This window comes from Annulohypoxylon truncatum (assembly GCF_022578515.1).
Source record: "Annulohypoxylon truncatum strain CBS 140777 unplaced genomic scaffold F4807scaffold_17, whole genome shotgun sequence".
Classification (NCBI taxonomy): Eukaryota; Fungi; Ascomycota; class Sordariomycetes; order Xylariales; family Hypoxylaceae; genus Annulohypoxylon; species Annulohypoxylon truncatum.
Window position 1 is genome coordinate 488,772 of NW_025953803.1, and position 26,896 is coordinate 515,667.

General features: G+C 47.8%; 9 protein-coding genes and 1 non-coding gene across 10 annotated transcripts; 5 read left to right on the top strand and 5 right to left on the bottom strand.

Annotated features, from left to right (window-relative positions):
- Window positions 1-1,789: 1,789 nt before the first annotated feature.
- On the top strand, window positions 1,790-3,063 carry F4807DRAFT_460723 (uncharacterized protein; the record flags this gene model as incomplete). Its single annotated transcript, XM_048001561.1, has 2 exons — window positions 1,790-2,668; window positions 2,785-3,063. 2 exons carry the CDS (start codon window positions 1,790-1,792, stop codon window positions 3,061-3,063), a joined length of 1,158 nt encoding a protein of 385 aa, XP_047854029.1.
- A 386-nt stretch (window positions 3,064-3,449) lies between these two features.
- On the bottom strand, window positions 3,450-6,888 carry F4807DRAFT_426954 (Zn-dependent exopeptidase). Its single transcript, XM_047998115.1, has 2 exons — window positions 4,054-6,888; window positions 3,450-3,992 (listed from the first exon to the last, which is right to left on the bottom strand). Exons 1-2 carry the CDS (start codon window positions 6,544-6,546, stop codon window positions 3,810-3,812), a joined length of 2,676 nt encoding a protein of 891 aa, XP_047854030.1. The 5' UTR covers window positions 6,547-6,888; the 3' UTR covers window positions 3,450-3,809.
- A 140-nt stretch (window positions 6,889-7,028) lies between these two features.
- On the bottom strand, window positions 7,029-10,606 carry F4807DRAFT_426955 (vacuolar protein sorting-associated protein 35). The gene is made up of 4 exons (XM_047998116.1): window positions 10,263-10,606; window positions 7,962-10,173; window positions 7,764-7,910; window positions 7,029-7,704 (listed from the first exon to the last, which is right to left on the bottom strand). The coding sequence occupies exons 1-4, from the start codon at window positions 10,397-10,399 to the stop codon at window positions 7,534-7,536; spliced, it is 2,667 nt and encodes an 888-aa protein (XP_047854031.1). The 5' UTR covers window positions 10,400-10,606; the 3' UTR covers window positions 7,029-7,533.
- A 447-nt stretch (window positions 10,607-11,053) lies between these two features.
- On the bottom strand, window positions 11,054-12,675 carry F4807DRAFT_451836 (FAD/NAD(P)-binding domain-containing protein; the record flags this gene model as incomplete). The annotated part of the gene is made up of 3 exons (XM_048000269.1): window positions 11,054-11,103; window positions 11,249-12,318; window positions 12,380-12,675. 3 exons carry the CDS (start codon window positions 12,673-12,675, stop codon window positions 11,054-11,056), a joined length of 1,416 nt encoding a protein of 471 aa, XP_047854032.1.
- A 2,883-nt stretch (window positions 12,676-15,558) lies between these two features.
- Window positions 15,559-16,709, top strand: F4807DRAFT_460727 (uncharacterized protein; the record flags this gene model as incomplete). The annotated part of the gene is made up of 3 exons (XM_048001562.1): window positions 15,559-15,978; window positions 16,028-16,088; window positions 16,153-16,709. 3 exons carry the CDS (start codon window positions 15,559-15,561, stop codon window positions 16,707-16,709), a joined length of 1,038 nt encoding a protein of 345 aa, XP_047854033.1.
- Window positions 16,440-19,244, bottom strand: F4807DRAFT_95937 (cytochrome P450). Its single transcript, XM_048003707.1, has 4 exons — window positions 18,777-19,244; window positions 18,096-18,604; window positions 16,828-18,036; window positions 16,440-16,671 (listed from the first exon to the last, which is right to left on the bottom strand). Exons 1-3 carry the CDS (start codon window positions 18,918-18,920, stop codon window positions 17,040-17,042), a joined length of 1,650 nt encoding a protein of 549 aa, XP_047854034.1. The 5' UTR covers window positions 18,921-19,244; the 3' UTR covers window positions 16,440-16,671; window positions 16,828-17,039.
- Window positions 19,245-19,952: 708 nt separating this feature from the next.
- F4807DRAFT_426978 (glycosyltransferase family 31 protein) lies at window positions 19,953-22,510 on the top strand. Its single transcript, XM_047998117.1, has 2 exons — window positions 19,953-20,986; window positions 21,042-22,510. The coding sequence occupies exons 1-2, from the start codon at window positions 20,411-20,413 to the stop codon at window positions 21,852-21,854; spliced, it is 1,389 nt and encodes a 462-aa protein (XP_047854035.1). The 5' UTR covers window positions 19,953-20,410; the 3' UTR covers window positions 21,855-22,510.
- A 94-nt stretch (window positions 22,511-22,604) lies between these two features.
- Window positions 22,605-24,815, top strand: F4807DRAFT_426979 (Oxysterol-binding protein). Its single transcript, XM_047998118.1, has 3 exons — window positions 22,605-23,185; window positions 23,258-23,577; window positions 23,639-24,815. The coding sequence occupies exons 1-3, from the start codon at window positions 23,126-23,128 to the stop codon at window positions 24,501-24,503; spliced, it is 1,245 nt and encodes a 414-aa protein (XP_047854036.1). The 5' UTR covers window positions 22,605-23,125; the 3' UTR covers window positions 24,504-24,815.
- Window positions 24,816-25,556: 741 nt separating this feature from the next.
- On the top strand, window positions 25,557-25,983 carry F4807DRAFT_460731 (uncharacterized protein; the record flags this gene model as incomplete). Its single annotated transcript, XM_048001563.1, has 2 exons — window positions 25,557-25,792; window positions 25,905-25,983. 2 exons carry the CDS (start codon window positions 25,557-25,559, stop codon window positions 25,981-25,983), a joined length of 315 nt encoding a protein of 104 aa, XP_047854037.1.
- A 708-nt stretch (window positions 25,984-26,691) lies between these two features.
- On the bottom strand, window positions 26,692-26,793 carry F4807DRAFT_t82. The gene has a single exon. It is a non-coding gene; the product is annotated as a tRNA-Ala (tRNA).
- Window positions 26,794-26,896: the final 103 nt, after the last annotated feature.

The window sequence follows — 26,896 nt, forward strand, 5'->3', positions numbered from 1 at the left end:
GGGAAATTCCGTAGAAAGGTCCCATAGACTTTCATGCACCTCTGATACATGACTTATCGAGAACAAGATTAGCTACTGCTATCTAATCTATGGCGGTAACTTAGCGGATACTTAATCTGAGTACCTTAACTCGACTTCTTATCCTGTGGAAAGGATGAGTCAGTATTTGTAGCTGTGTGTAAGTTACAATAGAGGACCCGCAACTTGCCCCTTAAAGCATGATGGCTCGTAGGAAAATATCGGAATGCAAGTGAGAATTGACTGGAAGATAGCACCATCATAGATTATCTCTCATGACGCCTTAGATTATATCTTAGGTATTCAGAAAAAATAATGCTGGATTTATCGGTACACATGTGTTTTTTTTTTTTAAGAACCGACCTCGTATCCATGACGCCTTCTGATTCCTTCCAGAAAGATTAGGGCATGTGACTTTAATGTCTCACATAACCGGGGAAGACTAGAAAGTTGCGCGAAGCTTTGTAGAATCTGTGGCTTGTTGCTATATATCTGATTGGTACTTGTCAAAGGCGGTACCTGCGCCATAGACTTTATTTAGCATCACCTAAGGACCAACCTGTACCTATGCCGGCTCGACCCGGATGCGCATCTTGCATGGAATGGCTAAAGCCTTGAAGAAAATGGAATCTCCGATCAGCCCTATGCTGCGAGGTTATGGCAAAAAATATGATCTTGTTTTCATATGGAGAAAAATATAGGTACCTACACTTAGATCAGCATAGATCTCAATGAGTTATGGAGCTATACTAATCTCCAATGTTTTATCAGGTATTAAAGAATGACTTTAAATATACACCAAGAGACTTCACACCACAGTTTAGAAAACTAAACAGAATGCGGATAGTTGCAAACAAGCTAACAATTTCTCCAAGACGCCTATTTGATCCTCTAATAAAAAGGGACTGCCTGCGGTAAAGTCCGTCGATAAATGCGCTTCTTGAATTTGGTGGAGGCTGTTATTCGCTCCAGTATATTAAACAGCCCGGCCTACCATTCCTGCCCAGCCACCGAAAAGGAAACGCGTCGGCGTCTCGCTCAAGAGAGCATGCACGAAAACAGTCCAGATAGCATCTCGTGACCTCTTTTCAATTCCGCTCGAGGATGATTCGCCTCGTCGCAAACGCCATTTATAGCTTCTGCGTCTTGACTAAGCCCGATGGTGATGGCCTTGCAACCTTACTATCTATGTAGTGACGTTGGGCACACGGCTTTGTTCCGCTCCCCCTGGGGTATCCGTCTTGAAGGGCAGGTTCGCCAGGATATTTGTGTGACATGCGCGGGAGCGGCAGACTAACCGTCGACTACCCCGGCAAGCCTGCACTGACTGACGCAGCCTAACTTTCAGCTGTGGCGTCCGAACCAAGCCTTCGACCCCCAAGACGCGCGACGTGGCCAATGGTCGCGTCCCCCTAAGCGCACTCGCATTGAGCTAAGGCCGCACCCCGGGCAGCGGCTGAACGTTGGCTATCTTGTCCTGCCCTGCAAGCCCGTAGTAAGGCGCACAGATGGGCAGACCCCCAAGGCAAAACGGGAGACGTTGCGAACCGCGCGAACAAGAACATAGGGAATTTTGCGCGTTGCAGACGCGGAGATTACTTATGTATCTAGGCAAGGGCGTGGTTCGCGACACTCGGATCCTGGCTTCTTCCCCCCTTATCCCACGGAATCGAGAGGAAGTTTATAACTACAGATCTCCGCAGCTCTTCCAATCAAGTCTGATCTTCCCTTTATTTTGCCATGTAAGTCTTTCTTTCTCGCGATGCCCGCGATGTCGATCAAGACCCTTATTCGCAAGCTTTTTAGGGCCACAATAATTATCCGTGTTGAGACGATGGCCGCTAAGGAGCGCGAGGTTATCGATTTGACAGTGCCGTCTAGGGAGACGTCGGTTCAACCTGTGTCGGGTCCAAAGTCGTCGTCTACTACGCTTGGTACTGATCGGTGCGAGCGCGAGAGCTCTAGGACCTTATCAAGAGAGACGACACCGGCTCCACTTGGGGAACTTTCGGGAGAAAGGGAAATCCAAGAACTTGACGGACCACCGGCGATATTTAAAGGGAAAGAAATCCGTCGTCGTTCACCTTCGCCAGCAATAGTATCAAGGAGCAGGGTCGAGGTCGAAGTTGTCTCGCCGTCTAGATCAAGAACGACAGTTGCAGAGGCCGGCAACAGTACATCCGTCTCCGAATTATCCGCCACCGCAGAGCGCGGAAGGAGGCCCGCTCCAACGGCGACCAACGGCAACAGCAGTAACAACAACAGCCCAACCCAACGCAAGCGCCGTTACGATTCCCCGGAAATCACCGTAATCGTCAAAGAGGAGTCCGGGGACTACGACGCGCCATCATCCCCAATAGACGAATACCCACGCTTCATCAAGGCCGACGATTCCGACGACGACGACAAATTCGTGATCTCGCCCAAGAAGCAGCGAGGATGCACGCCGGAATTCGACTTATCCCCGATCCCCTTCTACCGCTCGTCGACGCCATCTCCTAGCCCTCTGCCCGTTCCCTTCCACCACCCGGAGTACCCGGATCGCCCGGCCCTCTGCTGTCCGAAGAAGAACCCGGTGCATCGGGTGATCGAGCGCGAGGTGTCGACGTCGGGCCGCAACCTAGATAGGTTATACTATAAATGCCGCGACGTAAGTACCTACCTAACCTTCTACCCCCTTGATCCGTTTTAGGAGATCCCTATAATGGAACCCATCTCCCCTCCCCCCGATCCTGCGTCCGCACTCCCACTAACACCACACCCCAGTGCCCCGGCTACGGCTCCTTCATCTGCTGGGCCGACTCGCGCCTGACCTGGGCGGCGGGGCGGACGGGCCTGACGCCCAAGGACCGGCTGTGGCCGCGGTGCTGGTGCGGGCACCCGGCGCGCGAGGACGTGACGGGCGAGATGGCCAAGTACCCCAACACGCTGTGGTACAAGTGCGCCACCGACGCCTGCAAGTTCCGCCGCTACGACTCCGACGACCCGCTCAGCCCCGAGGAGATCAACCAGTACAGCGGGAACCAGGTCTACTACTTAGGGTAGCGGTGATATATATGTGTACATATAAGACACTACCTCTCCTCCGCCTATCTAGACAGACTTGCTTACCATTGGTCGAACTTTTCTTTTGTATTGATTTAAGGTTGTTGCGCGGGAGTCAGGGAGCATGTCGCGCTGGGCATCGGTAACGAGTTCCGGGATCTTGCTGGTATTTTAGGAGATATGCGTGTCTGGTGATCGGGCTGTCGTGTTTACGGTTAGAAAACTTGGCTGGGTGGCTGGATGTCTGTATGTTTGTATTTAAAACGGATTGTTACTAGCTTGTGAGGATAACATACCTGTTAAAAGTGCGGCTTCGCTTCGATGACAGGTCAGCTTGTAGACACTTGCATAGACCGGGAATATATTAGAATATGTTGAATTGAAAAGGTAGTAAATAGGTGATACATGTGAACAACATGACAGGTTTATAAGAAATATTCACAATTCGTATGATCAGTATCATGTGATATCGGTATGTGACGCCTGTACACGTTAATAGTTCCCAGGTTCACGACCGTATTCTCAAATATACTATTCTCAGCCGGCTTCCGAGCCGGCTATCAAGCTATGTGACGATACCCTGAAATAATCTAGGTAGAAGCATAGGAGTCGACCACCTACATCTACATGTACAATACACACAATGACGAAAACCACCCCTAACCCCGTTGACGCCGAACAATGCATCCCATTATAAACCCGCAAGGAGCTTCCTTGAAAGTAGGACACCCGCGTCCAGCAGTCCATTATTCCAACAGCGCTTTAGCCGCCTTCGTTATGATGTCTGCGGTTTTGTCGATGAGCTTTTGGGTCAGCGACCAATCTTCCGCGTCCACGGCGTCCCGGATAGCCGGGAAGAATGCCTCATCGTACCCGGACCACAGCTGCGGACCGAAGACGACATGCTTGAATTGCGTTCGGTTTGGAATCTATGAGTGAACGTCAATATGAGATCAAGTTGTTTGGATGTATAAGTGAAAGTAGACTTACCCCGCCACCAAACTCCAAATCAAGCAGACCAGTCTCAAAGTTCGCCATGCGACTATTGTAATCGCCTCGCTTTTGGCCTAAACCTACCGGCTCCCAACCGTTTGACGATAGAACGGCCGATTGCCAGCTGGATTCCCACCTCTCGAATTCCGAGACTGCCTTCTCAACCTCATTGACCGCATCCTTGATTGGGTCGAGATTATAATGCTCGTTGACACCCTTGTCTTCGCCCCACTGCCATAGGTTTCCTAGATAGCGGCCGAGAGACAGCGCATAGTTGCCCATATCGAAAGGTAAAACTGGTCGGTCGGCTAATTCGAGAATGAGAAGCCCAAGAACTTGGCCGAGGAGGTTATGATATATGAAGCCCGGGTCACTAACACGATCCATCCAGTCAAAATTGTCGTATGAAGAATGGTAAGGATGTGCCGCTCCATCAAATCGAATATCGATAGAGCTGGTGCCCGCGATGTCCTGGAATGCGACGTAGTCGCTACCAGCACCGAGGCCCTCAAGTTCTGCATTGCGACCATCCCACAATGCACGCAATGTAGTGTTGAAATTGGGGTCAATGACTCTGTCAAGCACCTTGTATAGGACCTTCCGGAACACCGGAGACGCAGCAGCATGGAACTCCTGGCCAGAAACTGCAGTATCTAGGTTGATATAGGCGAATGCGTCTTTTTGTAGAGCCTCTAGGTTGTTTTCGACGTACTCCGTGCTGCCAATTAAGTTGTACTCCTCGGCATCCCAACTCATAAATTCAATTGTGCGAAGTGGTCGCCAGCCTCTGCCTAAGAGATCGCCAAAAATGCGTGCGACTTCGAGCATGATAGCTGTTCCTGAATTAGGATCGGTTGCGCCAAAGGCCCAAGCATCGCGGTGGTTGCCGATAATGATCGACTTCTCATTTTGCTCGATGCCTGTAATTCTACCATAGATGTTCCAGATCTTCTGCCGTTCATTCTCGTCTTGTTCGTTCTTCAACCGTACGATAGGCGACGACGAATTCCCTGACCACCACTCGACATCAGGTACCCCTCCTTGCCAGTCATTAGGGCACGGCTCGCCAAAACCCTGAATATGCTGTAGGAGCACCTGGGCATCGCGCCACGCCAGCGGTAAACTTGGAATACCGACAAGACCTACAGCTTTGCTCTTTTCCATCCGAGGCTGGCCCTCCTTGCTTTCCCAACCAGGAGTGAGGACGTCACCTACTACCCAGCTCATCAAACTCACGCCACCTCTCTGGACACCATCAGCTGGCATATATCGTCCATTAGGAGCCGGCTCCCCTTTTACAAAGCCGTCATCCGCCGGGTCGCTGTATATAATGCATCCAGCAAACCCGGCCAGTTCTGCCGCTTTGATTTTGAGAGCTCTGTCGCCTTGGGTGCCATAATAACGGACGAGCGCGATGGCGCCTTTTGTATCGATTCCCTTATCCGCTAGCATCTTGAAGTCCTCCCTCGATCCATAATTAGCATAGATTAGCGGACCCCTCACATCGCCAGCTTTCGAATGACCGTGAAATACAAGTGTTTGGTGGCCGGCCGTCTCTTCGCCAACTTCCTTCTCTTCCAGGGCAGCCGTCCATGCAGCTTCCTTGCCATCCTCGGACATGATCTGTACAGCTCTACCTCCTGGAATCGGAAAGTTCAGGTAAACTTGGTATTCGTCGACGGTCACATCCTCCAAGCCATAATTCATGAAGTCGTTCCGTACGTCCATTGCCAGTGCATAGTCGCCTTCGGTTCCTGCAATGTGTGCGTAGCTCGTAAAGTGCTTGAGAGTGGTCCTCATCGAGTCCGAGTTAATTTCGGCTTGTACATATTGTCGCACGGCTTCAGGGTCAAACATGTGCCCTCCGATACGCCGTGTCATTTTTGTGAAAAGATCACTCATGAAGAGAATATATAGGAAGCCCAGGATCAAGAAAATGGCTAGCAATCGGCCGACCAGAAGTATGGCGGCGGCGCTGTTAATCTTCGGCCACCTAAACCTCCTCGTCTCTGTTGGTTCACCATCCTGACTGTTTGTCGCTTCATTCTGACGAGGTAGTCGGACAGTAAATCTAGGAAGTCGCCATCGCCATTGCCATTTCCACTGGGGTAGAGAAGAGGCTATCCGTTTTGTCCATGATGATGTGGATGACCTAGAACTTGCATCATCTAGTGGATCTTCAACTTCCAGCTCTTGCATTTCGCGCCGCACGCGCGCATTTTCGCCATCATCACTATCATCATCTTCGAGCGTCCACTGCGATCCTTCGTCGTCTGACTCCACGTAGGGAGGTCGATATCCGTCGGGCGCGCGTCTCGATGAATCAGCCTGCCGAGATCGTGAGAAGAGAAGAGACTGCGCTTCGGTTTCGTGGTCGGGTCGCGTATCTATTGGCGAATGGGGCCGGTGGCCTGATGGATGGCCGCCGGTCGCCTCATCGTAAGTTGGTATTGGAGGCGGCGGTATATACTGGGATTTTTCGGAAGGCATTGTGGTTACACGACGTCATGGATATGCTGTAACATATGAGATTTGTATCAGTTTTCTCGATGGGGTCGGTCGGATGAAGGAAAATGCATCGGATCGTTGGTAGTTGGTAGGAGTAGTTCGAACGAGTGATTACGAGTCGAGTCACGATAAAGGAGTGGATTTGACAAGAAAGTTCAATCAAGGGAACAAGGCAAGAACAGATTCAATGCCACCGAGGTGGTCATTGAAAGGGGGAAAACGAGGATAATTGATATATTAGGGTATCATTTAAAAAGAAACATGAGGCCGAAAAAATAAAGTTCATAGAGGTAGATGTCTCAGCTCAAGTCTGCATTTGGATCTTGAGGCGTTGCAGGTCTTAGTTCCAGTCTTGCGGAGCACGCGGGCTACCATATGTTAGTCATCCTAGCACTGCCACAATCAGGGGTTAGGAACCCAAAATCTTGGAATGGTTCTAGCCTACATGTACTTATACATATGCGTATAAGAGGCAGGTACTTATGACTTCCAGTTCTAGATACTTTGATACGTGTTAAATCGTACCTTTCTAAGCGATATACATAACCAGTTGCCTAGACATTATCAAAACCAACGGATATCGGATGGATGGAATTAATATGTAGAAATGCATTCTGCATCTGCATCGCCTATGATAGTCAAGAAGACCTTCGTATCTGCGAATCCGGCTTCTCTACGAACTGGTACAAGAGGGGTTGGGCGACCATCGGCACTAACTAAAAAGGAACTCTCAAAAAGGACGCAAGGACGCCGAGACTCCTACAAGAAGCCAAGCGCATCCCTTCAAATCGTCAAGAATATACATATGTACACGGTAATCTATAACTAAACCGGTGGCCACGGTCACTGTCCCCTTTCTCGTAAACACGCAGGCTCCTTATCCTTGGTATAATATCATCAGGGCAACTCGTACATGCCGCGATCGTGTGATTTGAAAGCATTACGACACACAGCTTCGAAGAAGTTTGGTTATTTTTGCGGCGGCTGGAGAACAACCCCTTCGTACTGTCTAGAGGCGATATTGTCTAGTGTGTGCTTGAAATGCCGTTTGCTGCTCTCTATGCTGGCAGAGTCCTGCTGGTTTGTTGCTAAGTTTGAGTGGATGAGCTCAATAAGACCATTGATGTATTTAGTAGTGACCTATCAATGGTAAGTTTAATCATCTCTTTACAGGATAGTAAGATGGGTATGCTCCTCACTGATTCATTCTGCTGGTCAAAATAATAGACATAGCGATCCAGGATTTCAACAAATAATTCGATTGACGTTGCCTGCTCCATACAGGAGTCCGCAACACGTAGAGCTCGCTGCAGGCATTCTAAGACTCGTTTTCCGTCCCGATAGAGCTGCCGAGGATTAGTTACACTCCGCAAACTGGCGCTACCAATAAAACTTACACCTTCATCCGATTCTTCCACGGCAGCAATCGGCGTTGCCCACCAAAGGTGACTTGCTAGATATACAGCTCTGCACTGATCTGGCTTTCGCAGAAGCTTACTTCCATGCAGGGCGCACTTCGTGATAAGGGTATCGTAGTTCTCTTTGCCGAAATTCCTCGTCTGATGCAAAGCGTTGGCGATGACACATACTGCCTGAAACTGCGCCTTCGAGTCGGAGATCGCCTCCTCATACACCGTAAACGCCTGTGCAAAGAATTCGTACGAAACCTCTTCGAAGCTGGTCATGTCGGCGGTTTGACCACAAGCGCAGAACAATCGTAGGGAGAGTTCGGCAGCACCTGACCCGTTGACTCTTGTATAAATACTTGAGATTGCGGAGTGCAAGAATTTGTAGAGGGCACTTAATTGCGTTTCCCAGTTATCGTCGTAGTGTTCTCTAGCCTTGAAGCGGCGTGCCAGCTTCATGCCTGCGGTGATGAGAGGTGGGGTGGTCGTACGAATCCTCTCATTTCCTTCAGCAAACGCCTTACGGACCATTTGAAGAAGGCGAAATTGGGTATCGTTATTTTCGCCGTCGAGCAAGTGGATGATTCGGGCCAACCAACCTTGCTCTTCCATCGTTTCGTCAGTCTCGAGAGCTCTCCGTTGGGGGCCCCCAGGATATCCTGCCGGAGGTTGAGATCCTTCTTTAATTAAGACCTTCAAGATCTCGAGGACGTTCTCGAGCTGGGTAGTAGTAGATATCATGGTTTGGTTACGCAATAGAGTTCTCGCAACTTCACCGGCGACAGCCCTCCTTGTAGGATAAGTTTGAGACTGGAAGAGAGGCACATAGGTAGGAAGAGAAAGTGCTGTGAAGATAGATACATATCTCTTGAGTGGAGCTTGTAGCAGTCCAAGTAGGCTCTGCTGCGCCGGGACGGAGTGAAGATCAGCACTATTAGCATGCTCCTTGACCTTCTGATTCGCATAGTCAAGAATCTGATCGACGTAGTCAAGTCGGCCGGGATATATGTTCAATGCGAGATTAGCAAGAGAGACTAACAAGGCAATCGTATCCTGGATAGGTAGGTGTTGCGCATTGACAAGATTATTGACCTGCTCGAAGAAAACCTCGTACAGCTTAACGTTGGGAGGGATTCCACGCTGCTTCTTAGTGGCCTGAGAAGACCCGTCGGTCTCCTTCTCAACCGCTGTCGCCTCTGTATCCGCGACTGATGGTGCCGGTTCGGAGTCAGCCGGTGCGTGAGGTTCAGCAAAATTGGTAGCCTCGCCATTGGCATGATCCCCATTTGCATCCGCGGATACGTCATCTGCACTTGGTTTCGCCTCCTGCTGTTCCTTGCTTAACCGAACCTTTTCTAAAAGGCTTGCTAACGCATCTTCTTCCAGCTTTGCTCTGTCTTCTGCAACCTCTTCCTGTGATTCCCGCTCGGCATAGGCAGATAGCCTGTCCATCAAGCCAATGACGATAGCCTTGACATTGACGTGGGGGTTCAGCCGTGATACTGCCGCAAGGAATTGGTCGAGAGTGTGTAGATGGAACTCGTCCGGGAAAACTTGAGTGATTATCTCCAAGAGATACTCTTGGGCTAGGACGTCGCGACATTGCACCACCTGCTCAAGTAAGGGGCCTAGGATACCGTCTTGGTAGGCCTCGAGATCCACTAATTGGCTTAGCCGTACGATATTGCTACCTACGAGGAGTTGTAGCTCTTTGCGTTCCTTGGTCCTCTGCTCGCGCTCTCGCGAATGGCCTTGATGCTGTAGCCGTACCCAGAGCTTGTTCATTTCGACAAAGTTTGTTAGGATAAAGTTGATCGAATCCTGGAGATTGCCTTCGGGGCCGTCGCCGTCGCCGGTGGGTAGGTAGTCTCTAGCTTGTCCAGATAAGTAGTAACGCAGAAATAGACCACGAATGGGATGTTGAACACCGCGGCTCATATCCATCATATCTTTCATCAACTCTTTTACTGGCGCCCCAGGTATAGACATGTATGCAGTGCCGACGGTTATCATCAGATACAGACGCGGAATAATGTTGCCAGCGTATTGGACAAGTTCATAGAGGTCGGCGAGATGGTTGGTAGGGTGGTTCTCCCGAAGATGCATCGAAAGGTAGCGCATGGCATCGAATACAGCCATGTATAATTCGTAGTATTGCTTTGGACCCAGGCTGCTTGTCCGCAGCTCGGCGACTAGGGTAGAGCTACGTAATCTATAGTTAGCAAGCTAGGAAGACGAGAGAAGCCGGATACGGGGGACGTTGCGTAACAATTGAATCACATTTCGACTCACCAGCATTTAAGAGCATCCATAAGCTTTCCAGGAGTGTCGAGACATTTGCGCATGAGCGCAGTCTGCTGGCGCACGGCAATCAAGGCATCTTCCAATAATCTTGCCTGGTCCTCAGGCGGAGCAGGAGTTGTTGACATTTTCGAGCGTTATATCGATGGTAATAGCCGGATTCGCAGGAGGAATATATACCATAAGGAAGTTTAGCAATATCTCGCACAAGTCATTGGGTTGCCGTTTGCTGAATTTGATGACCGGATGCAGGAAGAGCCTGCGGCAAGCAAAGATCTTTGAGAATTCGGATGCCTGCGACGGTTCCAAAGGTTGACGTGAGCGGGACGAAATTCAGAGCAGCAAACTAAAAAGTCCAGCTATTGGAAAGCTACGGAACCTAGCCTTAAGCCACACTAAGTATGCCTAAGTCAGGTAGGACAGCAGCCACACCCCTGTACATAGGTACTTAGCGCTTGACCCAGTGCTAAGGCACGGTCCACTTTTTAGTAACCGTTGGACGCTCCTTTGTTACACCTACCCCTTTTTATGTTTTTCAATTATTCATATTCTCATCTTCTTGTCGTGGTTTGTTGAAAATAGCTTCAAGTTCGAAGCTCATATATCAATGGCCATGCTCTTCTGATCCTTGTCCATAACGTCAAATTTCATCTTAAATAATTATCACGTTTCTTAGGGACACAAGGTTACACTCCTCCAAGGACCGGAATCCCCTTAAACAGATGAAAGTCTTCAATCGATAGAGGGGAGAAGGCAACCCTTATATTCTCAATTCCAAATAACTAGCTAGGTAGGTATACGAAAATACTCGACTCCTCATAAATCATTTGGCCTATGTACCTTCATATCTATCTTTAGATCCACTCATGCAAGTCTATAATGACTAATCACCACCGACGCTGCCGTTGAAAGAAGCAAGATGCTGAAAATTCCAAGAAATGACGACGTTGAGCTACGCCCAACATTCTTTGCTGCACGGCCCGGAATAGGGTGCTTCCAAGGAATAGTCGCAGTTGGGATCGGCTCCTCATCGTCCAAGAAGTCAAGCACGTGTCCTTTACGAACACGCTCCGAAACGACGTTCTTCAACACAAGAAGATGGAAAAGTCGGGGCAGATAGGGTTGGATCCAATAGTCGAACCCCCAATACAACGGATTAGACCAAGCAGACATTCGCGTCTCTAAACTCGAGAGTTTCCAATCATCTTTAACCTCGTTTATGCGCAAATTCTGGTAACGCTCGAACGCGGCAGACAATGTCTCAAGTCTTGGGTCGTTCTTGTTCTTCTTACCACCGTGCTCTCGCGAAGGGGTATGTAAAGCCCGGTAAAGCTCATTGGTAAGGACCATCGCGTCCTGAAGGCCGTTGATATACCCGAGCCCTTGATTTGGTGTGAATTTGTGCGCGGCATCGCCGGTAAGTACTATCCGCCCCCAAGACCAGCGTTTCAGGATACCCTCCTCAAGGGCCGCCATGCCGACAGAATATCGCTGCGGGAACACGTCTTTTACTGTCAGTGTCTCGCTGATAGCCATATCGCCCCATTTTCTAGCCAGCTCGATAGCATCCTGTTCCGTGTAGCGAGTTCCCATCCTCACCGGTGCGTTGGGGAGACGCTCATATAAGAAGATCCAGGCCCTCTCCCGCCCTACGATGTACTGAGTTGAGTGGTCTCTGGCGTGCGCAGCCCACGTTGTTCCTGGGGGGCCACCGTTCTTATCCCCCTGTAGGGGGAAAGAGCACCACAACGTCTTGTAATGACACGTGAAAGGCTTGTCTTCATCGATATCGATGGTTGGCGATGCCTTCAATGCAAGTGAACGCATTCGTTCCCGTGTTCGGCTATGTACGCCATCAGCACCGATGACAATAGATCCTTCGTATTTTGTCCCGTCCGCGCAGCTAACAGTGACACCCGAATCATCAGATACGATATCCACCACCTTCTTATTACTCAGAACGCGAGACTTGTGTGTCTTGCTCAGGCCGTCATACAACGTCTTGACCAGGTGAGCTCGGTGGAATATATACGACCCAACGCCATGGCTAGTTAAGAAGATCTATGTCAGCATTACGTAGGTTTAAGGGGATATTATAAGAAACCTACGCCTTTGCGAGTACACCCTCAATTTGAAAGCTCTTTAACATGCGGCCGTCGCTGGTTGTGCACCGCATATCGGATGCCTCTACGCTGATCTTGAGAAGACTATCCAGGAGTCCGAGCTGTGCCAGGGCACGCATTCCGTGAGGTGAAAGAACCAGACTCGCGCCTTCATCTTCCGCGACTCCCCGGCGGCCCTCCAGGATGAGATAGTCAATGCCGGCTTTAGCAAGCGAGTGTGCCAAAGTCAAGCCTACCGGGCCTCCACCAACGACTATGACTTTGAAATTTTCGTTTGCCATTGTGGACTCGTCGAGTGATATAAGGGAGCTGTTTTGTTCCCGAGTCCTTATTTACCCAGGAAGGTATCGGGATGTTCCTAGGTCTTTATCTTGATCTGGAGTCCCTTCCCAATCCTCGGCCCCCGCGCGCAACCGTTGGTTTATGTGCAGACCAGGGACAGTATCCAATCTGCGGCTTCGTCCGCCATTATGGCAGAACCAAGCATGGCACGAACAATTAACCTAACCCATGCTTAGCAAACGGCAAATGCGGCGTATACGTCGAGGGATCGTATCTACCAATACTTGGCCGCGTCATCACGGCACAGTTTGTACGTTGTCAAGCCGCCCAGAGGTCCAGAGTGCTCCACGCCGGATAGTTTCATACTTCCGCAAATGCTGAATCAGCTAATTGTTATATAAATTGTGGTTTTTGACATTTCAATTGCCATATTCCGGCCGATAACACGGACAATACGTAGTACCATTATATAGTGTTTCTCTAAAATAGATTGGAGCTAATGCTGGGTCGTAACTCCAATCATATAAACACGTCTAAAATTGAGGCCTACTCGTGTCTCGAACTATCGTGCATACCTACCTAGCAGTAAATATGGTATTCCTTGTTACATAAGTCGCAATACCCAGAAATCAGGGTCTCCTGCATCTTGGTCTCCACATTAAGAGCTTGAAATGACCGGGAATATTAAGTGGTGAACTCGGAAGTCGTCGACTGGAACGGAAACTCGGGTTACTGGGGAACTTATAGAGTCCGAAAGGGTAACGTGTCGGTAGTATTTTCTCTAAAAAGGTTACAAAATTAGGAAATTTCAAAGACCCCTGAAGGCGTAAATCCATACAAGTTAGAAATCTCAAAGTAATTACCTAGGTAGGTAAGCCATATTGTTATCATGTAGTATTTAACCCAGTCGCGGAGAATACCTGCGGAATATGCCTTCAATACAGTATAGACCAACTATAAAGTCACTCAACTCAATTAAAACTACCTTGTCGTGTATCGGGTATAAGCGAAGTCATACGTTGTTACATTTTATACCTAGGTCCTTCGATTACCCTCTGTATGATTACTGCACCTGGATATCGAAGCACTCTTGCAACCTTTACCAGTGTTTCTCCCATAATAGAAGCTTAACATGAATCACACCGTACTGTTTATAATCCGGAAACTTTTTAGCCCACCGGGATGTGGATCTTCTCCGGAAACACGGTGATTACGAGATCCCGTAAATACTACTTGACAAATAATCGGTCCGTCCCGAGTATCCCCCTCAACGCAAGCATCTACCGGTATCGTTGAATGCCTAAATACTATCACGTCCAGGTTCATGGTAGCGGAGCAAGTCCCCGGCGTTATCGACCCCTATCCCTTGGCAATGCCGGGGCTCTCAACATCAAATGGCATCAGCAGACCCACATCGACGAACCGGAATATGATCCGACCCGCAACCGTATGAGGCTCCCGCCATCTGAGCCCTTTTTTCATGTACGTAGCTATATTAAACGGCTAGACTCAATGCCGACTCGCGCTCCGATCGCGTCGCGCGTCGGACATTACTCTTAGTACGTAGAACTTGTGGTAGCTGCGCCGCAACCATGGGCTACCCCTAAGTAAGTGGCCGTAACCGCTCTCTTTTACGTCATCGTTGACAGCTTAGAGGTCATGGAGTTGTAGACAGTATATGTAAATACCAGAATGCTGATAAACTATGAGCTTCACTTTGACTTTTAGACAACCCTGAGAAACCTTAGAAGCGGGTTTAAGCTTTAAGTAGGTATGTTTGATTTCACTCATACCTAAACTGCTTATATTTATATCGAAACATGAAAAATAAAGAGTTTCGGGTGCTTAGATGTGTCTTTGCTCGTTAATGATTTCGAAGATTATCTGCGTGTCATCCCTTTGGTTGGCATAAGACGACAGTTTCCATAAAACTGGTAACTGTACATTGGCGATAGAGCAGGCCTGGTGAATCTGTAAGCGTTGAGGTTGTCACAGTAACCTTCAGGTGTCTAACCAACTAGAAGTTAGCTTTTGTGGGTGCTAAGGGAGCTTAGTCTTATGCAAACCAAAAGGATATTATAGAAGATGTAAGAGTTCACTGATTTTATTAGATGATACTTAGAATGGGGAAAAAGAAAGACTTAAAACTAACTTTTCTTTTTAGATACCTAGGTATATTCTAACGAGGATCAAGTGAACTTAACCGAGGTATAATTGGGATATTCTAGCTGATGCCGTTGTTTTGGACTACCGCGGAAATTACCCAGTCATATAGTTCATCTATATTCAATGAAATTTCTGCCGTGGAAGGTAGGTAGTTCTATATCTTATAGGAATAATGGAAGTAATATACTTATAAAGAGAACTCAGTCGACTTATAGTTGTGGGTGAACACTTCACGCACAGTTTTCAAACTGTGCACTATGCCCTTAAGGGAAGGTCTTATAAGGTTATCTGAGTTTTGATTGGCTATTATCAACCTACCGCAACTCATTGAAACTGTGTAAAGGACGTGCAGACTAATAGCAACTGACGAAGTAGAAGATTGAATAAAACATAGTCGTCTAAGATGAATTAAGTGTATAGATTCTATATCTCATTAACGAGGTATTGTCTAAGAAAAGTGCTTTCAACACAGCGGGGAATATCCATAATCGAGTCACACCGAGAACTTGGAAGAGTTGATCGGTACGTACCTTTTTTTAGCCAATCTCCTTCCTATTTCTACTGTACACCTAACCTATCAGCTTTATTTATCCTAACCTCTACCTCAACATCACTGAATATCAGGTAGGGACATAGACGTCTATCTGAAGAGATCGAAGACACCGATATTTGTCTCAAGTTCTTATCTACGATTAACTTTTCAGCTTGTCATCAGCATGTCGAACGCTGACGTTGTCTTAAACCCCGCAGAACCCACCACTAATGCGCCGCCTGGCAAGATTGAACCCGACACGGCGGAATTTGGCTCGTGCGAACCGGATCCGAGAAGGATCATTAGTGTGGACCACTTTGACTACCTTGCACACGAATGTACTCAGTTGAGCGACATAGGCAAGTTATTTGCCGGTGCGCTGAAGTTGCCATCTGTAGTTACATCCAAAGGGAGGGCGAAGTATTTCATCGACGAAGTAGAAAAGCTCGCATCTACACAAACACAAGATTCCCCTAGTACCTTCGCGTGGGAATTCACTGAGAAACTCATACGGATTGCCGCTCAAATCCCACCTCGCAACTTAGCACAAGCCGTCCTTGTGAAAACCATAGCCTCACTATACGCCACTGAGGAAAAGGATGAGGTACGAAATGAGAGATAACTTCCATATGACAGTCATTAACCTGGCTTAGGTCAATCAGTGGAGGAGTCTAAAGTCTTTTAGCATGTCCATGAGAGAAGCCTGGAATCTTTGTAAGAATTATATCTAAGGTCCTCGTAATCCGGGGTTTGTGTATCGCTGACTTCGCGAGGCTAGCCCCAAACATTGGAACCGGTCCATCGTCTAAACACAACTTTACCGGATATCAGTGGATAGACCTCAACTCTTTTCTCGCCAAGCTTCATCAAAAACAAATTGTGCAATTGGAAAACTATCCAATTTGGGAACTTAGATCTAGCCTCGAGACCCCACTGTCAAGCGATGGTGAACCAGCAACAGACATCAGGATACGAGTGGTGGAGGAATGGCTTCGCCAAACGGCACCTCGACTCCTACAAGACTCACTCCTAAGCACTTTTTCGGATTTCCCTGAAGGAGGGAATCGTGGTCGTCCGTATCGCGGAGGGCCACTATACACCGGCGAAAGCGGGTATAGTCTTGAGCGATGGTGTTTTTGGAAGCGTCGTCTCCGGGAAATAAGAACCGAAGTCGACGAGGACCTGCGCGTTGTGGTTGATGAGGCTACTGAGTATATGACCCGGGCTGAGAAGAATCAAGGGATGCTTGCTAAGCGTTCAGCCAATCTGGCTGGGTGCAAGTCCGATGGCGATCAACCTGAATATGAGGACAGCGTGGTTAGCGATTCATTCTAGGACTGACCCTTCCGTGGAGCCTCAGGATGATGTACGGTGCGATATCCCTGTGGAGCATGATAATTATCAGAAGATCAAGTGGCTATTCCATCCTGAAATATGGTATAAAACTAGTTACCTTTTATTAACCATAAATAAAGCATATTAGGTGTATAACTCAGAATTCTTAATCCAATTAGATGGTCTCACGGTGTCGAGGTGTCGTTAGTAAAGATTTTGCTCATTACCCATTTTGAAGAGACATCATTTCATATGTGTCTCTGTGATTATTGCTGTAAACGATGCTACTCGAATGTGATATGTTTATATAACTATCGTAAGAGCCATCTATTAGTTCAGATTTCTAGATTTAACCCTCACGGGGAGGCCATCTTTGATATGGGCCGCGGCGACAACATCGGGGTTAAAGATCTGATATGCTTTATCACCCATCCATTCTGGCGCGTCCTTGGCATAGGCCTCCTCGACTTGGAACTCGCGCGTCGTTAAGGCGAGGATGAGTCTAATCTCCACGGAAACCAATTCTTGGCCGATACACGCTCGTGGTCCCATCTCAAATGGCCGCCAGGTGTTCTTTATGGGGTACAAAGGATCGCTATCGTCATGCGTCATGAATCGCTCCGGAATGAACGAGTCGGCATCGGGCCAGTAATCTGAGTCGCGTTGTAGGGTCGACGCAGAGGAATGTAGCATAAAACCATGGGTCGGATAACGAACTCCAGTTTCGGGATGTGTAAGGAAGTGTCCCGGCGGGGACTGGCGAATCGAACCACCTACGGGAGGGTATAGGCGCAATGTCTCTCGGAGGACAGCGATCGTGTAGGGCATCTTGTTGAGCAATGTAGGGTCGGCTCTAATGCGGTCAGCAGCGATTGTTGGGTCGACACCTAAAACCTCATCGTGCTCAGTCCGTATCTTAGCTAATTTATCAGGATGCTTGCCGAGCAGGTAATATACGTATGCAAGGACAGTAGCGGTCGTATCGTGTCCGGCGAACATGAAAATCTTGATGTGTTTAACGACTCGCTCAATGAACTCACGCGGAATATCCCCTCTGGCAGAGTAATCCTGTGTTTCGTTGACATATGAATTTAAAGCCAGGGCGATAACGGTTTTGGGTCCTTCAATTTTTTCATAATTCTGAGCTGTATTCAAAATATAAGGGACTAACTCGTCCCGAATGATGCGATTGTATATCAAGTTTTTGAATACTCGAACTGGGTTCAACAGCTTCATAATATCAAGCTCGAAAAACATGAGGCTAATCTGGGATTTCATTGTTGTCATTAATCGACTTGGCTTAACTTGTGTTTGCAGGCGTGCTCCCCTATCTTCATGTTAGATATAGGCATAATTTTGCCACTGGGCTCCTAGGCTTGAGCTTACAATACAGCGCACCCAACAATGTCTACGGCTATATCTGTCGTATAATCTTCGAGCCGCACAACTTGGTCAGATAACACGGCTTTTCGGAGTCGCTCCCGGAAGACTAAGACTTCCTCTATCATATTCGGAACGAGCGATAAAAGGTTCCTAGCTGAAAAGCCAGGATTGAATATGCTCCGAGCTTTCTTCCACTCTGGGCCATCCAGATTCAACAAGTCCTCACCTTCTGTGAAGGCCTTGAATTCAACTTGCCCCATGGCCCAGTATTTAGGGAGACTATTCTCCTGGATGAACTGGGCCATCAAATCCGGATGATAGACTGCTATCATAGGATATCCAATTGGCCATACATCCATATACATTATACCTTTATTCAGAATATCAGGATATTCCCGCTTGAGGTGATAGAACGTCCAATGACCATGGGCGTCTCGCGGGATTCCGTATTTCATGCTGGCTCTAGCGATCGTCACCAGATGGCCAAATATAAAGGAGTGTGGGAGAATCGGCTATGAATGGTTAGTATCGTAAAAGGAATAGCTGTTCTCGGACTAGATGTCTAGATCTGGAATTGGACCTGACGCCGAGACAAATGTTGTAACGCGTCTGGTACCAGGGGACACCATGATGCTGTGATGTAGCAGCTCAGAATCAGCGGGATGGCCATATTGGGTGACCTACGATGCCGTAATCCTTCTGGATCCGTCGAAACAACATTCGAACTTGATATAGGCGATAAAAGAAAGCGGCCAGGCAAATCAAGGCCAGGTAACCGAGGCCCTTCCTGACGAGCGAGGCGGTATTGGGGCCCCAAGGTTCCGACATCGTGTTCTAGCTTTAAAAATCGCTTCGCATATGAGAATGAAGATAATTTAGTTTTTATCCATCGCACAAAGCCGTCAATTTGGGTGATCAGTTGGGTTGATGTCGAGGGGATGAATGCCAAGCTTATATGGGGCAATGGAACCGTGATTATTTCACAGTGTGAGAAACGAGTCTTGAAGATCGAATATCTGTGTAGATACTGACTTAAGCAAATCTCAATCTACATAGATTGAGCCTTTACCGTCGACGTAGTCCTGAAGAAATCAGCAGTGCTCAAATTTACCTATATGACTGGTCCTACTGTGTTTGTCGAGCCTCGTTGTTAGTAGTAGTCCCTTACGTCAAGCTAGATAGTAAATCCTGATTAGATGTTGACCTACCAACATGCGATTTCTTTTATTACCTACTACATAGTAGGTACCTAGGTATCAATTTAGGTAGTACTGTGTAAAAGGGTGTGGATGTTCTCAGATGGTTGGCTGCCGTTAGCTTTCCTCTGATTTATGGAATTTTATAGCGGCATAAAAGCATTCATTTTCGTAGGGAATCGTTGCGTCAGAAAGAGTCTGGTAACGGTCCTGTAACTACGATGCGAATGTTTCCAATCCATTCTATTGGGACGTGAAACCACGAAACAATGCAGGTTGTGCTGCCACCGAAGGTCTGCTCATGATTTTTGAAGAGGGTAGGTAGGTATGTATCGGAGATGGTTAGATGGTTAGATGATTAGATGGTTGGATAATTGGTACAAAGTTGAATCGCTGCAATCGCATAATTATTACTTCGTAAAGACATGGGTCAGAGAGATGCATCGTAACTGCGATCCCTTTCAAGTGCATTGAATGAATGTTTAATGTTCCAATGCTCCTGCTTTATCTTTTGAAGGCACGCATGTACTAGGTATTTACCCCTGACGGCGCGCTTTTCGGTACTAAAGTACGCGTAATCTTTGTACACCCGGACTTGTATATGGCCTGTGCGCATCCGATTCTACGGTTTAGTGAAAATCAAGAAAATCTCGCTTTAGCACATCCTGCACATCCTTGGTTCAACTCCGTAGCACCCGTAGCATCGTGCATCATTCTCAGCCAACCACGGACCCCTGAGCAAGATCAATCCCAAAATTAGATACCTAGTCCGTACACTAAACCTCCTAACCCCCGCATGTTGCGAACTCGATTACTTGATTGCTTCTCAACTCTACTCTAACTAAGTTCCAAGGAGGAAAAGTTCTCAATTCTCATTTTCCTTTTCATCCCTTTCTTCAGTCTACCTATTCCGGCCTATCTAGGTACCTATCTCCTAGGTGCTCGTCACCTTAGTTTGTCCTACATCCCGGCCATCTACGATCTATCCACACGATCTTTTCGAAAATCCCACCTCCTGTCCTTCGTACGCATGTTCCACGTCTTCTCGGTCGGCATCTTATGGTTGTTGGTTTCGGTTGCAGAACCCCATCGGTAGATCAACGACAGCAGTGAACCACAACAATGGGGATCGCCGAGCGAAGGTCCATTCGCTCTTGTATTACACGCCTGTCTCGTCCGCAGAAGATAATATTAGGCGTGCTAGCTTTTCTCTTTATTATTTATAATTTGACACCATACGACAGCCGACCAAGGTCGTTCTTTAGATTTCAACACAATATCATTCAAGACTATTACCAAAACGTCCACCCCACCGATTCCTGGCTCTTCAAACCGCAGCGTTATCCGATCGATCCTAATAATGACATCGCCATAATAGTTAAGACTGGATTTGGGACGAAGCACCGGGTTCCAGCAGCGTTACGAGCGTTGAACAACGAATCTTTTTATGCCGACACTATAGTCACCCAGGATTTCCCACTACTTCCAGATCAAAGAAACTACACTTTCGCAAATGGCAAGGAGGTGCCAGTCATTGATATCATTGGATGGAACTTGGAACGAGGGGCTCTCAAGGGCCAAGAGCAGCAGGAACGTGTGATGAAATACGCGAACCTTGCCGATGCCGTTGATGGTGAAGAGTGGATGCTCGCCGATGGGCTAGGTAAAGACATGGGATGGGAACTCGATGCGATGAAGGTTAGACCTTCACAACGGATATTAAACAAGCGAGTATTTGCTAATTTCAGTGTAGTTCCTCCCCAGTCTTGAGTATGCCTGGCAAACCTTACCGAAGAAGAAGTGGTACATCATGGCAGACGATGACACGTACATCATCAAGTCGTCTTTGAATCTGGTTCTGGGACATTTGAACTATGCCAAACCACAATTCCTTGGGAACCCGGTAGGCGATTACAAAGGCCGTTTTCCGCATGGCGGGTCGTCTGTGGTCATGTCTGGTGCTGCTCTTAGCAAGCTATACGATCAACACCCCGAAGTCGTTGCTGAAGGTCATCAGGAGTCCCCTACAGCGATCTATGGTGACAAGCTTCTTTCTACGACATTCATGAAGATCGGGATTTACCTAGACGAAACGTATCGACGCCTATTCAATGGCGAGCCTCCATGGATGACGCGGATGTGGGTTGATCGGTTCTGTTTGCCTCTCGTTTCCTTCCACGGTCTTGGAAACAGCGACGCTATGATACACGTAGGCGAAACCTTCAAGAACATGACAGAACCTGTATTCTGGGGACAGATGGGCAAGATTTATGGCGCGCCGGACTTCTCGACATTCATCGCCGAACCGATTCGACCCAATGTGGATTACGTCGGGCGACTCGACGAGTATAGTACGACCGTGGATAAAATCACGGAAGTTGACGAGTGTGTCAGAATCTGCCATGAACACCCTGTCGGATGCCTTGCTTGGACATTTGATCCAGGGCGGCAACAGTGTCACTTTGCGCGATGGGCCATTGTTGGCGATCATGTTGAGGGACGATTTTCAGGCATAAATGGGAAGCTAGCCGAGAAGCTAGAAAACTCATGCCACTCTCCACGATAGGACGATTACGTCTCTGCATTCTATTTTAAGATTTTATTCTGTATATATACTAGGCGGGTATGATATACGCGGGGTGTCTCATTCGGCAAGGACATGCTGGTCGGACGGACGAAATCATAGACTTCGCACGGGGGAAGCACATGAATTGGAACGATACCCGGGACGGACTGTAATTTGTAATGGATCGTAGATGAGCATCTTAATCCTAATAGGACTCAACAGTCTTCCTACACATACATATTGGCCGCAAGCTTGGAGGGGTGATGTTCCTGACTGTAAAACATAGTAGGACTGCTGGATGAGTTTCCTCACTCGTGCGTACAGCTTTGGTATGTACTACATAGGCAGTCGAGGCAATCTCTACATGTGATGAATGCGGGTTGAGAGTACAGTGTGTTGCCGCACGCTAAATTTGAGCCTATGTAGTACTTATAATACTCCAACATTCCGTACTTGCTTTCACGACTCGGCAAAAATCTGACACATGTATTTCTTACATAACTTCAATTAATATCGTATCTGGTAGAGCTAATACACATGCGAGTAAGAAGCTTATTAGCTACCGGTAGGTGCCTCCCTACTTAGGAGGTATGTCATCTCATGCCTCTCTGTCCGGTATAGGCAGGTGTTGTGGCCTAAACCTTAGATTCCCAAGTTGGGCACGCAATTTTAGACCGATTTCAGATCGCGCTAATCCGTAGCCAAGCAAGCCAAGCAACCCCAACAGGACTAGCTACCAAAGGTACTAGTTGAGCTGTACGGGGCTGATGACGTGTGGGGAAGTTTATTTTCTGACGTCAAATTCAAAAGTGGTGCAGCCGCCTTCACGCTCTTGCTTTACTCAAACCTTAGCATTGTCTCTTACTCATTCAGTCCGATAGCCGCCGACCTAGCGCCTCAGCTGAAAGAGGGAGCCATATTTTGATTCAGTTTTGGTGATACCAATCCTTTTCCGTTTCATCCGAAAACAAGAAGTACAAGAAGCACAAGAAGCTTTGTTTACCCCCTACACGCGACCCAACCTTGGAAACAGAGCTTGTCGATCTATCGAATAAAACAACTCGTATTCTTAGATCCAGATCCCGTTGTGGAACTTCCCCGCCAAGATAATATTAAGAAATCTTCTTGTCGGTGCTGTGCCTCGTCCATTTCCACGAAATTCGAAAGCCAGCTTTCGGACTTCAAGTTGGGGGGTCTGGCCGACCACTTAGGGTATCATCCGAACCCCGCGGTGTCCGTGAATCTGTAGGCGATTAGTTGGAAACGTCATCATGGCCGAAGCCACGCCAAATGCCCAGGCCGCTGGTTCTAGTTGGACCGCATTCCTCAAAGTCAGTTAATTGTTATCAATCATCTTCCAACCTCTATCTTGCTCCTTGCTGACGACGCATCATTTGGATCAGTCCATCGCATCTTTCAATGGCGATCTCTCCTCCTTGACCGCTCCGCCCTTCATCCTCTCCTCTACGAGTCTCACCGAGTTCAGTTCATACTGGGCCGAGCACCCCAGCGTGTTCGCTGCGCCCGCCAAAGAAACTGATCCCGCGAAGAGGGCCTTGCTAGTGCTGAAGTGGTTCTTGACTACTCTTAAGCAGCAATATGCAAGCAGAAGCGAGCAATATGGTAATGAGAAGAAGCCTCTGAATCCCTTCTTGGGCGAGCTATTCTTGGGCAAATGGGAAGATAAGGCTGGTACAACCGAGTTGATCAGCGAGCAGGTGAAGTATGTCTACGAAACTCGACTTGTCCATACATTCAGAGATATTTGTTAACCAATAACTTAGCCACCACCCGCCAGCCACTGCCTACAGCATCATCAACCATCCTTCCGGTGTTCACCTCCAAGGGTACAATGCCCAGAAGGCTAGCTTTTCCAAAACCATCAATATCAAGCAAATAGGACATGCGATACTTGCGGTTCCCGACCCTTCCAATCCCGATGGAAAAGATACCTTCTTGATCACGCTACCCTCACTCCACGTCGAAGGGTTGATATTTGGTGCGCCCTTCATAGAGCTTGATGGCGCATCATACATCACCTCCTCAACGGGATACACCGCCAAGGTCGACTACAGTGGCAAGGGTTGGTTAAGCGGCAAGAAGAACTCGTTTACGGCAACTCTATATCCAACAGGCAAGGAAAAGGAAGTGATCTACAACTGCTCCGGTCAGTGGACGAAAGCATTCGAGATTTATACCGGACCAGTGAAGAGTAATTCTTCGAAAACCCTCCTTGAGAGTTGGGATCCCGCCAACAACCCTATCGCCGAGCTTATGGTCGCCCCTCCCGAAAAGCAACATCCCCTTGAATCTCGGCGCGCATGGGCCAATGTCGCCGCAGGTATCGCGAAGGGAGACATGGATTACGTCGGCAAAGAGAAGGCGAGGATCGAACAGGCGCAGCGTATGATGCGGAAGAAGGAGCAATCCGAGGGTCGTGAGTGGGAGCGCAGGTACTTCACCGCTGCAACTGAGCCGGATGCGGCGCTTGAAGCATTGGCTACGCATGTCGGGTTAAGTGCGAACGGTGATGCTGACAAAACGGGAGGTCTGTGGCGCTTTGATGCCGCCAAGGCCGAGAAAGTTAAGGGCCAGGAACTGAGCGAAGATGAAATGACTCAACTCGCTCATGAATTACTCGGCCTTTGAATCCGGACCGACGTCTGGACGCTGCAGTGTTCGGAGTAATCATATGAGGAGGACCCGATATTTATTTGTGAATGAATAAGATGAATAATATTATCGAGAAGAAATATTGGCGTGCGGGTTGGAGGGACGGCTGGTGATTCTTTGGGTTGGTTATCGTGCGTGTAGTATTGGTTTAAGAAGCATAGTATAATAAAGCGAATCACTCGTTGATGTTAGCTGATTTTGATGAGTGGTAGGCATTCAGTGATATGCGCAAGATCAATATTAATCAGACTACCGTCGAGTCTTACATACAACTATTGCATTCCCAGACGTAACTAGGTAAATTGTGCCGACTTCTAAAATATGAAAGTAGCTAGCAGCTCAAATAAACTGACGTTTAGTTCTACTGTAACAAGTCACGAATGCCTCGCAAGTTAGGGATCCAGTTGTTGAGACGGCATCAGCCGTAAGAAAACTTCTATCTTAGCCTCTCATGATCCTCAGCTCCGCTAGGCAAGCCCCAAATTTTCTTCTTTGATCCCTTATTGTCGATTAATTTGGCAAGGTCCTATCTAGAAGGTAATTAACGATTGCAATATTCCCTTGATATGCTTTTAACTATAGCCAACACGGGATTATCTGAGACATTCGTGCAATATCACTTTTTGCTATATGCGACATCGCCCCGGAGTTCAGGTGTTCAGATGTTTCAATTCCTAGGTAATGGATGTAAGCGACAATCAAGGCTTTCTACGAGACTAAGGTCCCTGAACGAGTAGGCAACTTATCCAGATTAGCAAGAAGCTGGGGAGTTACTTACCCCTTAAAGAGTGCCACTCAACTATAAAACCAATCCATAAGTTCTCCTATAAACACTTCCTCGTTGGTTCATCTACCCAATTCCACGCTTGATCATCAAGCCTCTTAGCCAGTCTTTCGTGTGCCGCAAAGACACCGCAGTTCTTCGACTCCAAACTCTCACATCATCTCATCCCTCATCCCAATACACGGAGCTTAGCAAACCCAAACCCCAAAGTTTCCAATCTACCTACCTGTCCTAACCAACCAATCATGAAGTTCACCATCTCAATCCTCATCACCGCCGCTCTCTACGGCTTTACGGCAGCCGCCCCGAAACCGGACGTCCCACCCCTCCGATTCAGACGCGACGAGTGCGTCTCCGGGGGCGGCACGTGGGCTTCCTGCGAGTACGCCGACCTCTTCCTACGGTGCGACGCCGGCGACGCGAGCTTGTACGCGTGCGATGGGGGCTGCCAGAACTCATGGTACGATCGGGGTGATGGCTCGTACGTTCCCGTACCCAAATGTGATAATCCTCGGCCTACGGAGTGGCCTCCCTATTGAGCTTGGTTGCGAGGGGGAGGTTTATCGTGAGATGAACAAGCTGAGGTTGACTAGGAGGTTAGGTTTAGAGAAAAGAAGACGGGTGAGAGGGAATTCACGAGGGTTTGGAGAGAGGTCTCTGTTGACGACGTGAGGACTGATAGTAAGGTAGGTTCGCGATAGCCTGCCGGATACGGACTCCATAAAATTTGGCTAGATTGAGGCGGCTACTGAGGTACCTAACAGTTGTGACTTCCACAGGGGTTATATCTAAGAGCCTTACGGCTTTATTTCGTCAAATGTAAGCATATCTTGATAATTCATGATCATTCGGCGGGGAAATATATATAGTGAGGTATCGTCGTGTTTCGGCCTAGTTGCGTTTGAGTCTGATTATCTCTTATACAAGATAGATGGTGTGAGGGAGGTACATCTGAGCTCTAATACACTTGTAGAAAAACTTTTCTATGAGGAATAAGTGATTCAGATGAAGTCTTGTAGATGGCAAGGCTGATGAACCACTTCCGTTACTTCCTTCGTCGATAAAAGGGGCACAATGTGCCATTTGGCAAGCAACATCTAATATATCAGCGTGACCTGAACGGTATTTCCGCGAGTAATCACTCATAAATCCTAAGTAACATTTGGTATTAGAGTTACGTACACATACATCCTCTCAAGGTCCTATTTTTATGTATGATTTACTCTGATAGGTTTGTTTACGACTTATGGAATGTTAGCGTGGAAGAAACACCTATTGTGAAACTGACGATGCGTAAATCTAGTTGAAAAGAAAGAAATAAAAATTAATTAAAAGGGGGCAATGAATCATGCAAACTTTCAATTGTAACCAATAAAAAGCTGGACGAGCAGGGAGTCGAACCCTGGGCTTCTCGCAAACAAAGCACTATTTAGACATTAAATCTGGTGCAAAGCGAGCACTCTACCACTGAGTTACACGCCCCTCACATCAAAGCAAAGAAGATCTTGCCTATAGAACAATCGATTTACTGCGCATTATAAGCAAGCTAGACGTATGTGAAAACAGCAAGATAACTAACTCATCA

What these genes read in the sequence shown, in the direction of transcription:
- F4807DRAFT_426954 (XM_047998115.1), bottom strand. Translation starts at nt 6,546, where the DNA reads ATGCCTTCCGAAAAATCCCAGTATATACCGCCGCCTCCAATACCAACT. An exon ending in ATTTGGAGTTTGGTGGCGGG is followed by an intron (nt 3,993 to 4,053) that starts GTAAGTCTACTT and finishes GTTCACTCATAG; the next exon opens with ATTCCAAACCGAACGCAATT.
- F4807DRAFT_426955 (XM_047998116.1), bottom strand. Translation starts at nt 10,399, where the DNA reads ATGTCAACAACTCCTGCTCCGCCTGAGGACCAGGCAAGATTATTGGAA. An exon ending in ATGGATGCTCTTAAATGCTG is followed by an intron (nt 10,174 to 10,262) that starts GTGAGTCGAAAT and finishes TAGATTACGTAG; the next exon opens with CTCTACCCTAGTCGCCGAGC. An exon ending in TGGAAGAATCGGATGAAGGT is followed by an intron (nt 7,911 to 7,961) that starts GTAAGTTTTATT and finishes AATCCTCGGCAG; the next exon opens with CTCTATCGGGACGGAAAACG.
- F4807DRAFT_95937 (XM_048003707.1), bottom strand. Translation starts at nt 18,920, where the DNA reads ATGTCGGAACCTTGGGGCCCCAATACCGCCTCGCTCGTCAGGAAGGGC. An exon ending in TCCAGAAGGATTACGGCATC is followed by an intron (nt 18,605 to 18,776) that starts GTAGGTCACCCA and finishes AACCATTCATAG; the next exon opens with CCGATTCTCCCACACTCCTT. An exon ending in ATTGTTGGGTGCGCTGTATT is followed by an intron (nt 18,037 to 18,095) that starts GTAAGCTCAAGC and finishes ACATGAAGATAG; the next exon opens with GGGAGCACGCCTGCAAACAC.
- F4807DRAFT_426978 (XM_047998117.1), top strand. Translation starts at nt 20,411, where the DNA reads ATGGGGATCGCCGAGCGAAGGTCCATTCGCTCTTGTATTACACGCCTG. An exon ending in GGGAACTCGATGCGATGAAG is followed by an intron (nt 20,987 to 21,041) that starts GTTAGACCTTCA and finishes ATTTCAGTGTAG; the next exon opens with TTCCTCCCCAGTCTTGAGTA.
- F4807DRAFT_426979 (XM_047998118.1), top strand. Translation starts at nt 23,126, where the DNA reads ATGGCCGAAGCCACGCCAAATGCCCAGGCCGCTGGTTCTAGTTGGACC. An exon ending in GTTGGACCGCATTCCTCAAA is followed by an intron (nt 23,186 to 23,257) that starts GTCAGTTAATTG and finishes CATTTGGATCAG; the next exon opens with TCCATCGCATCTTTCAATGG. An exon ending in TTGATCAGCGAGCAGGTGAA is followed by an intron (nt 23,578 to 23,638) that starts GTATGTCTACGA and finishes CCAATAACTTAG; the next exon opens with CCACCACCCGCCAGCCACTG.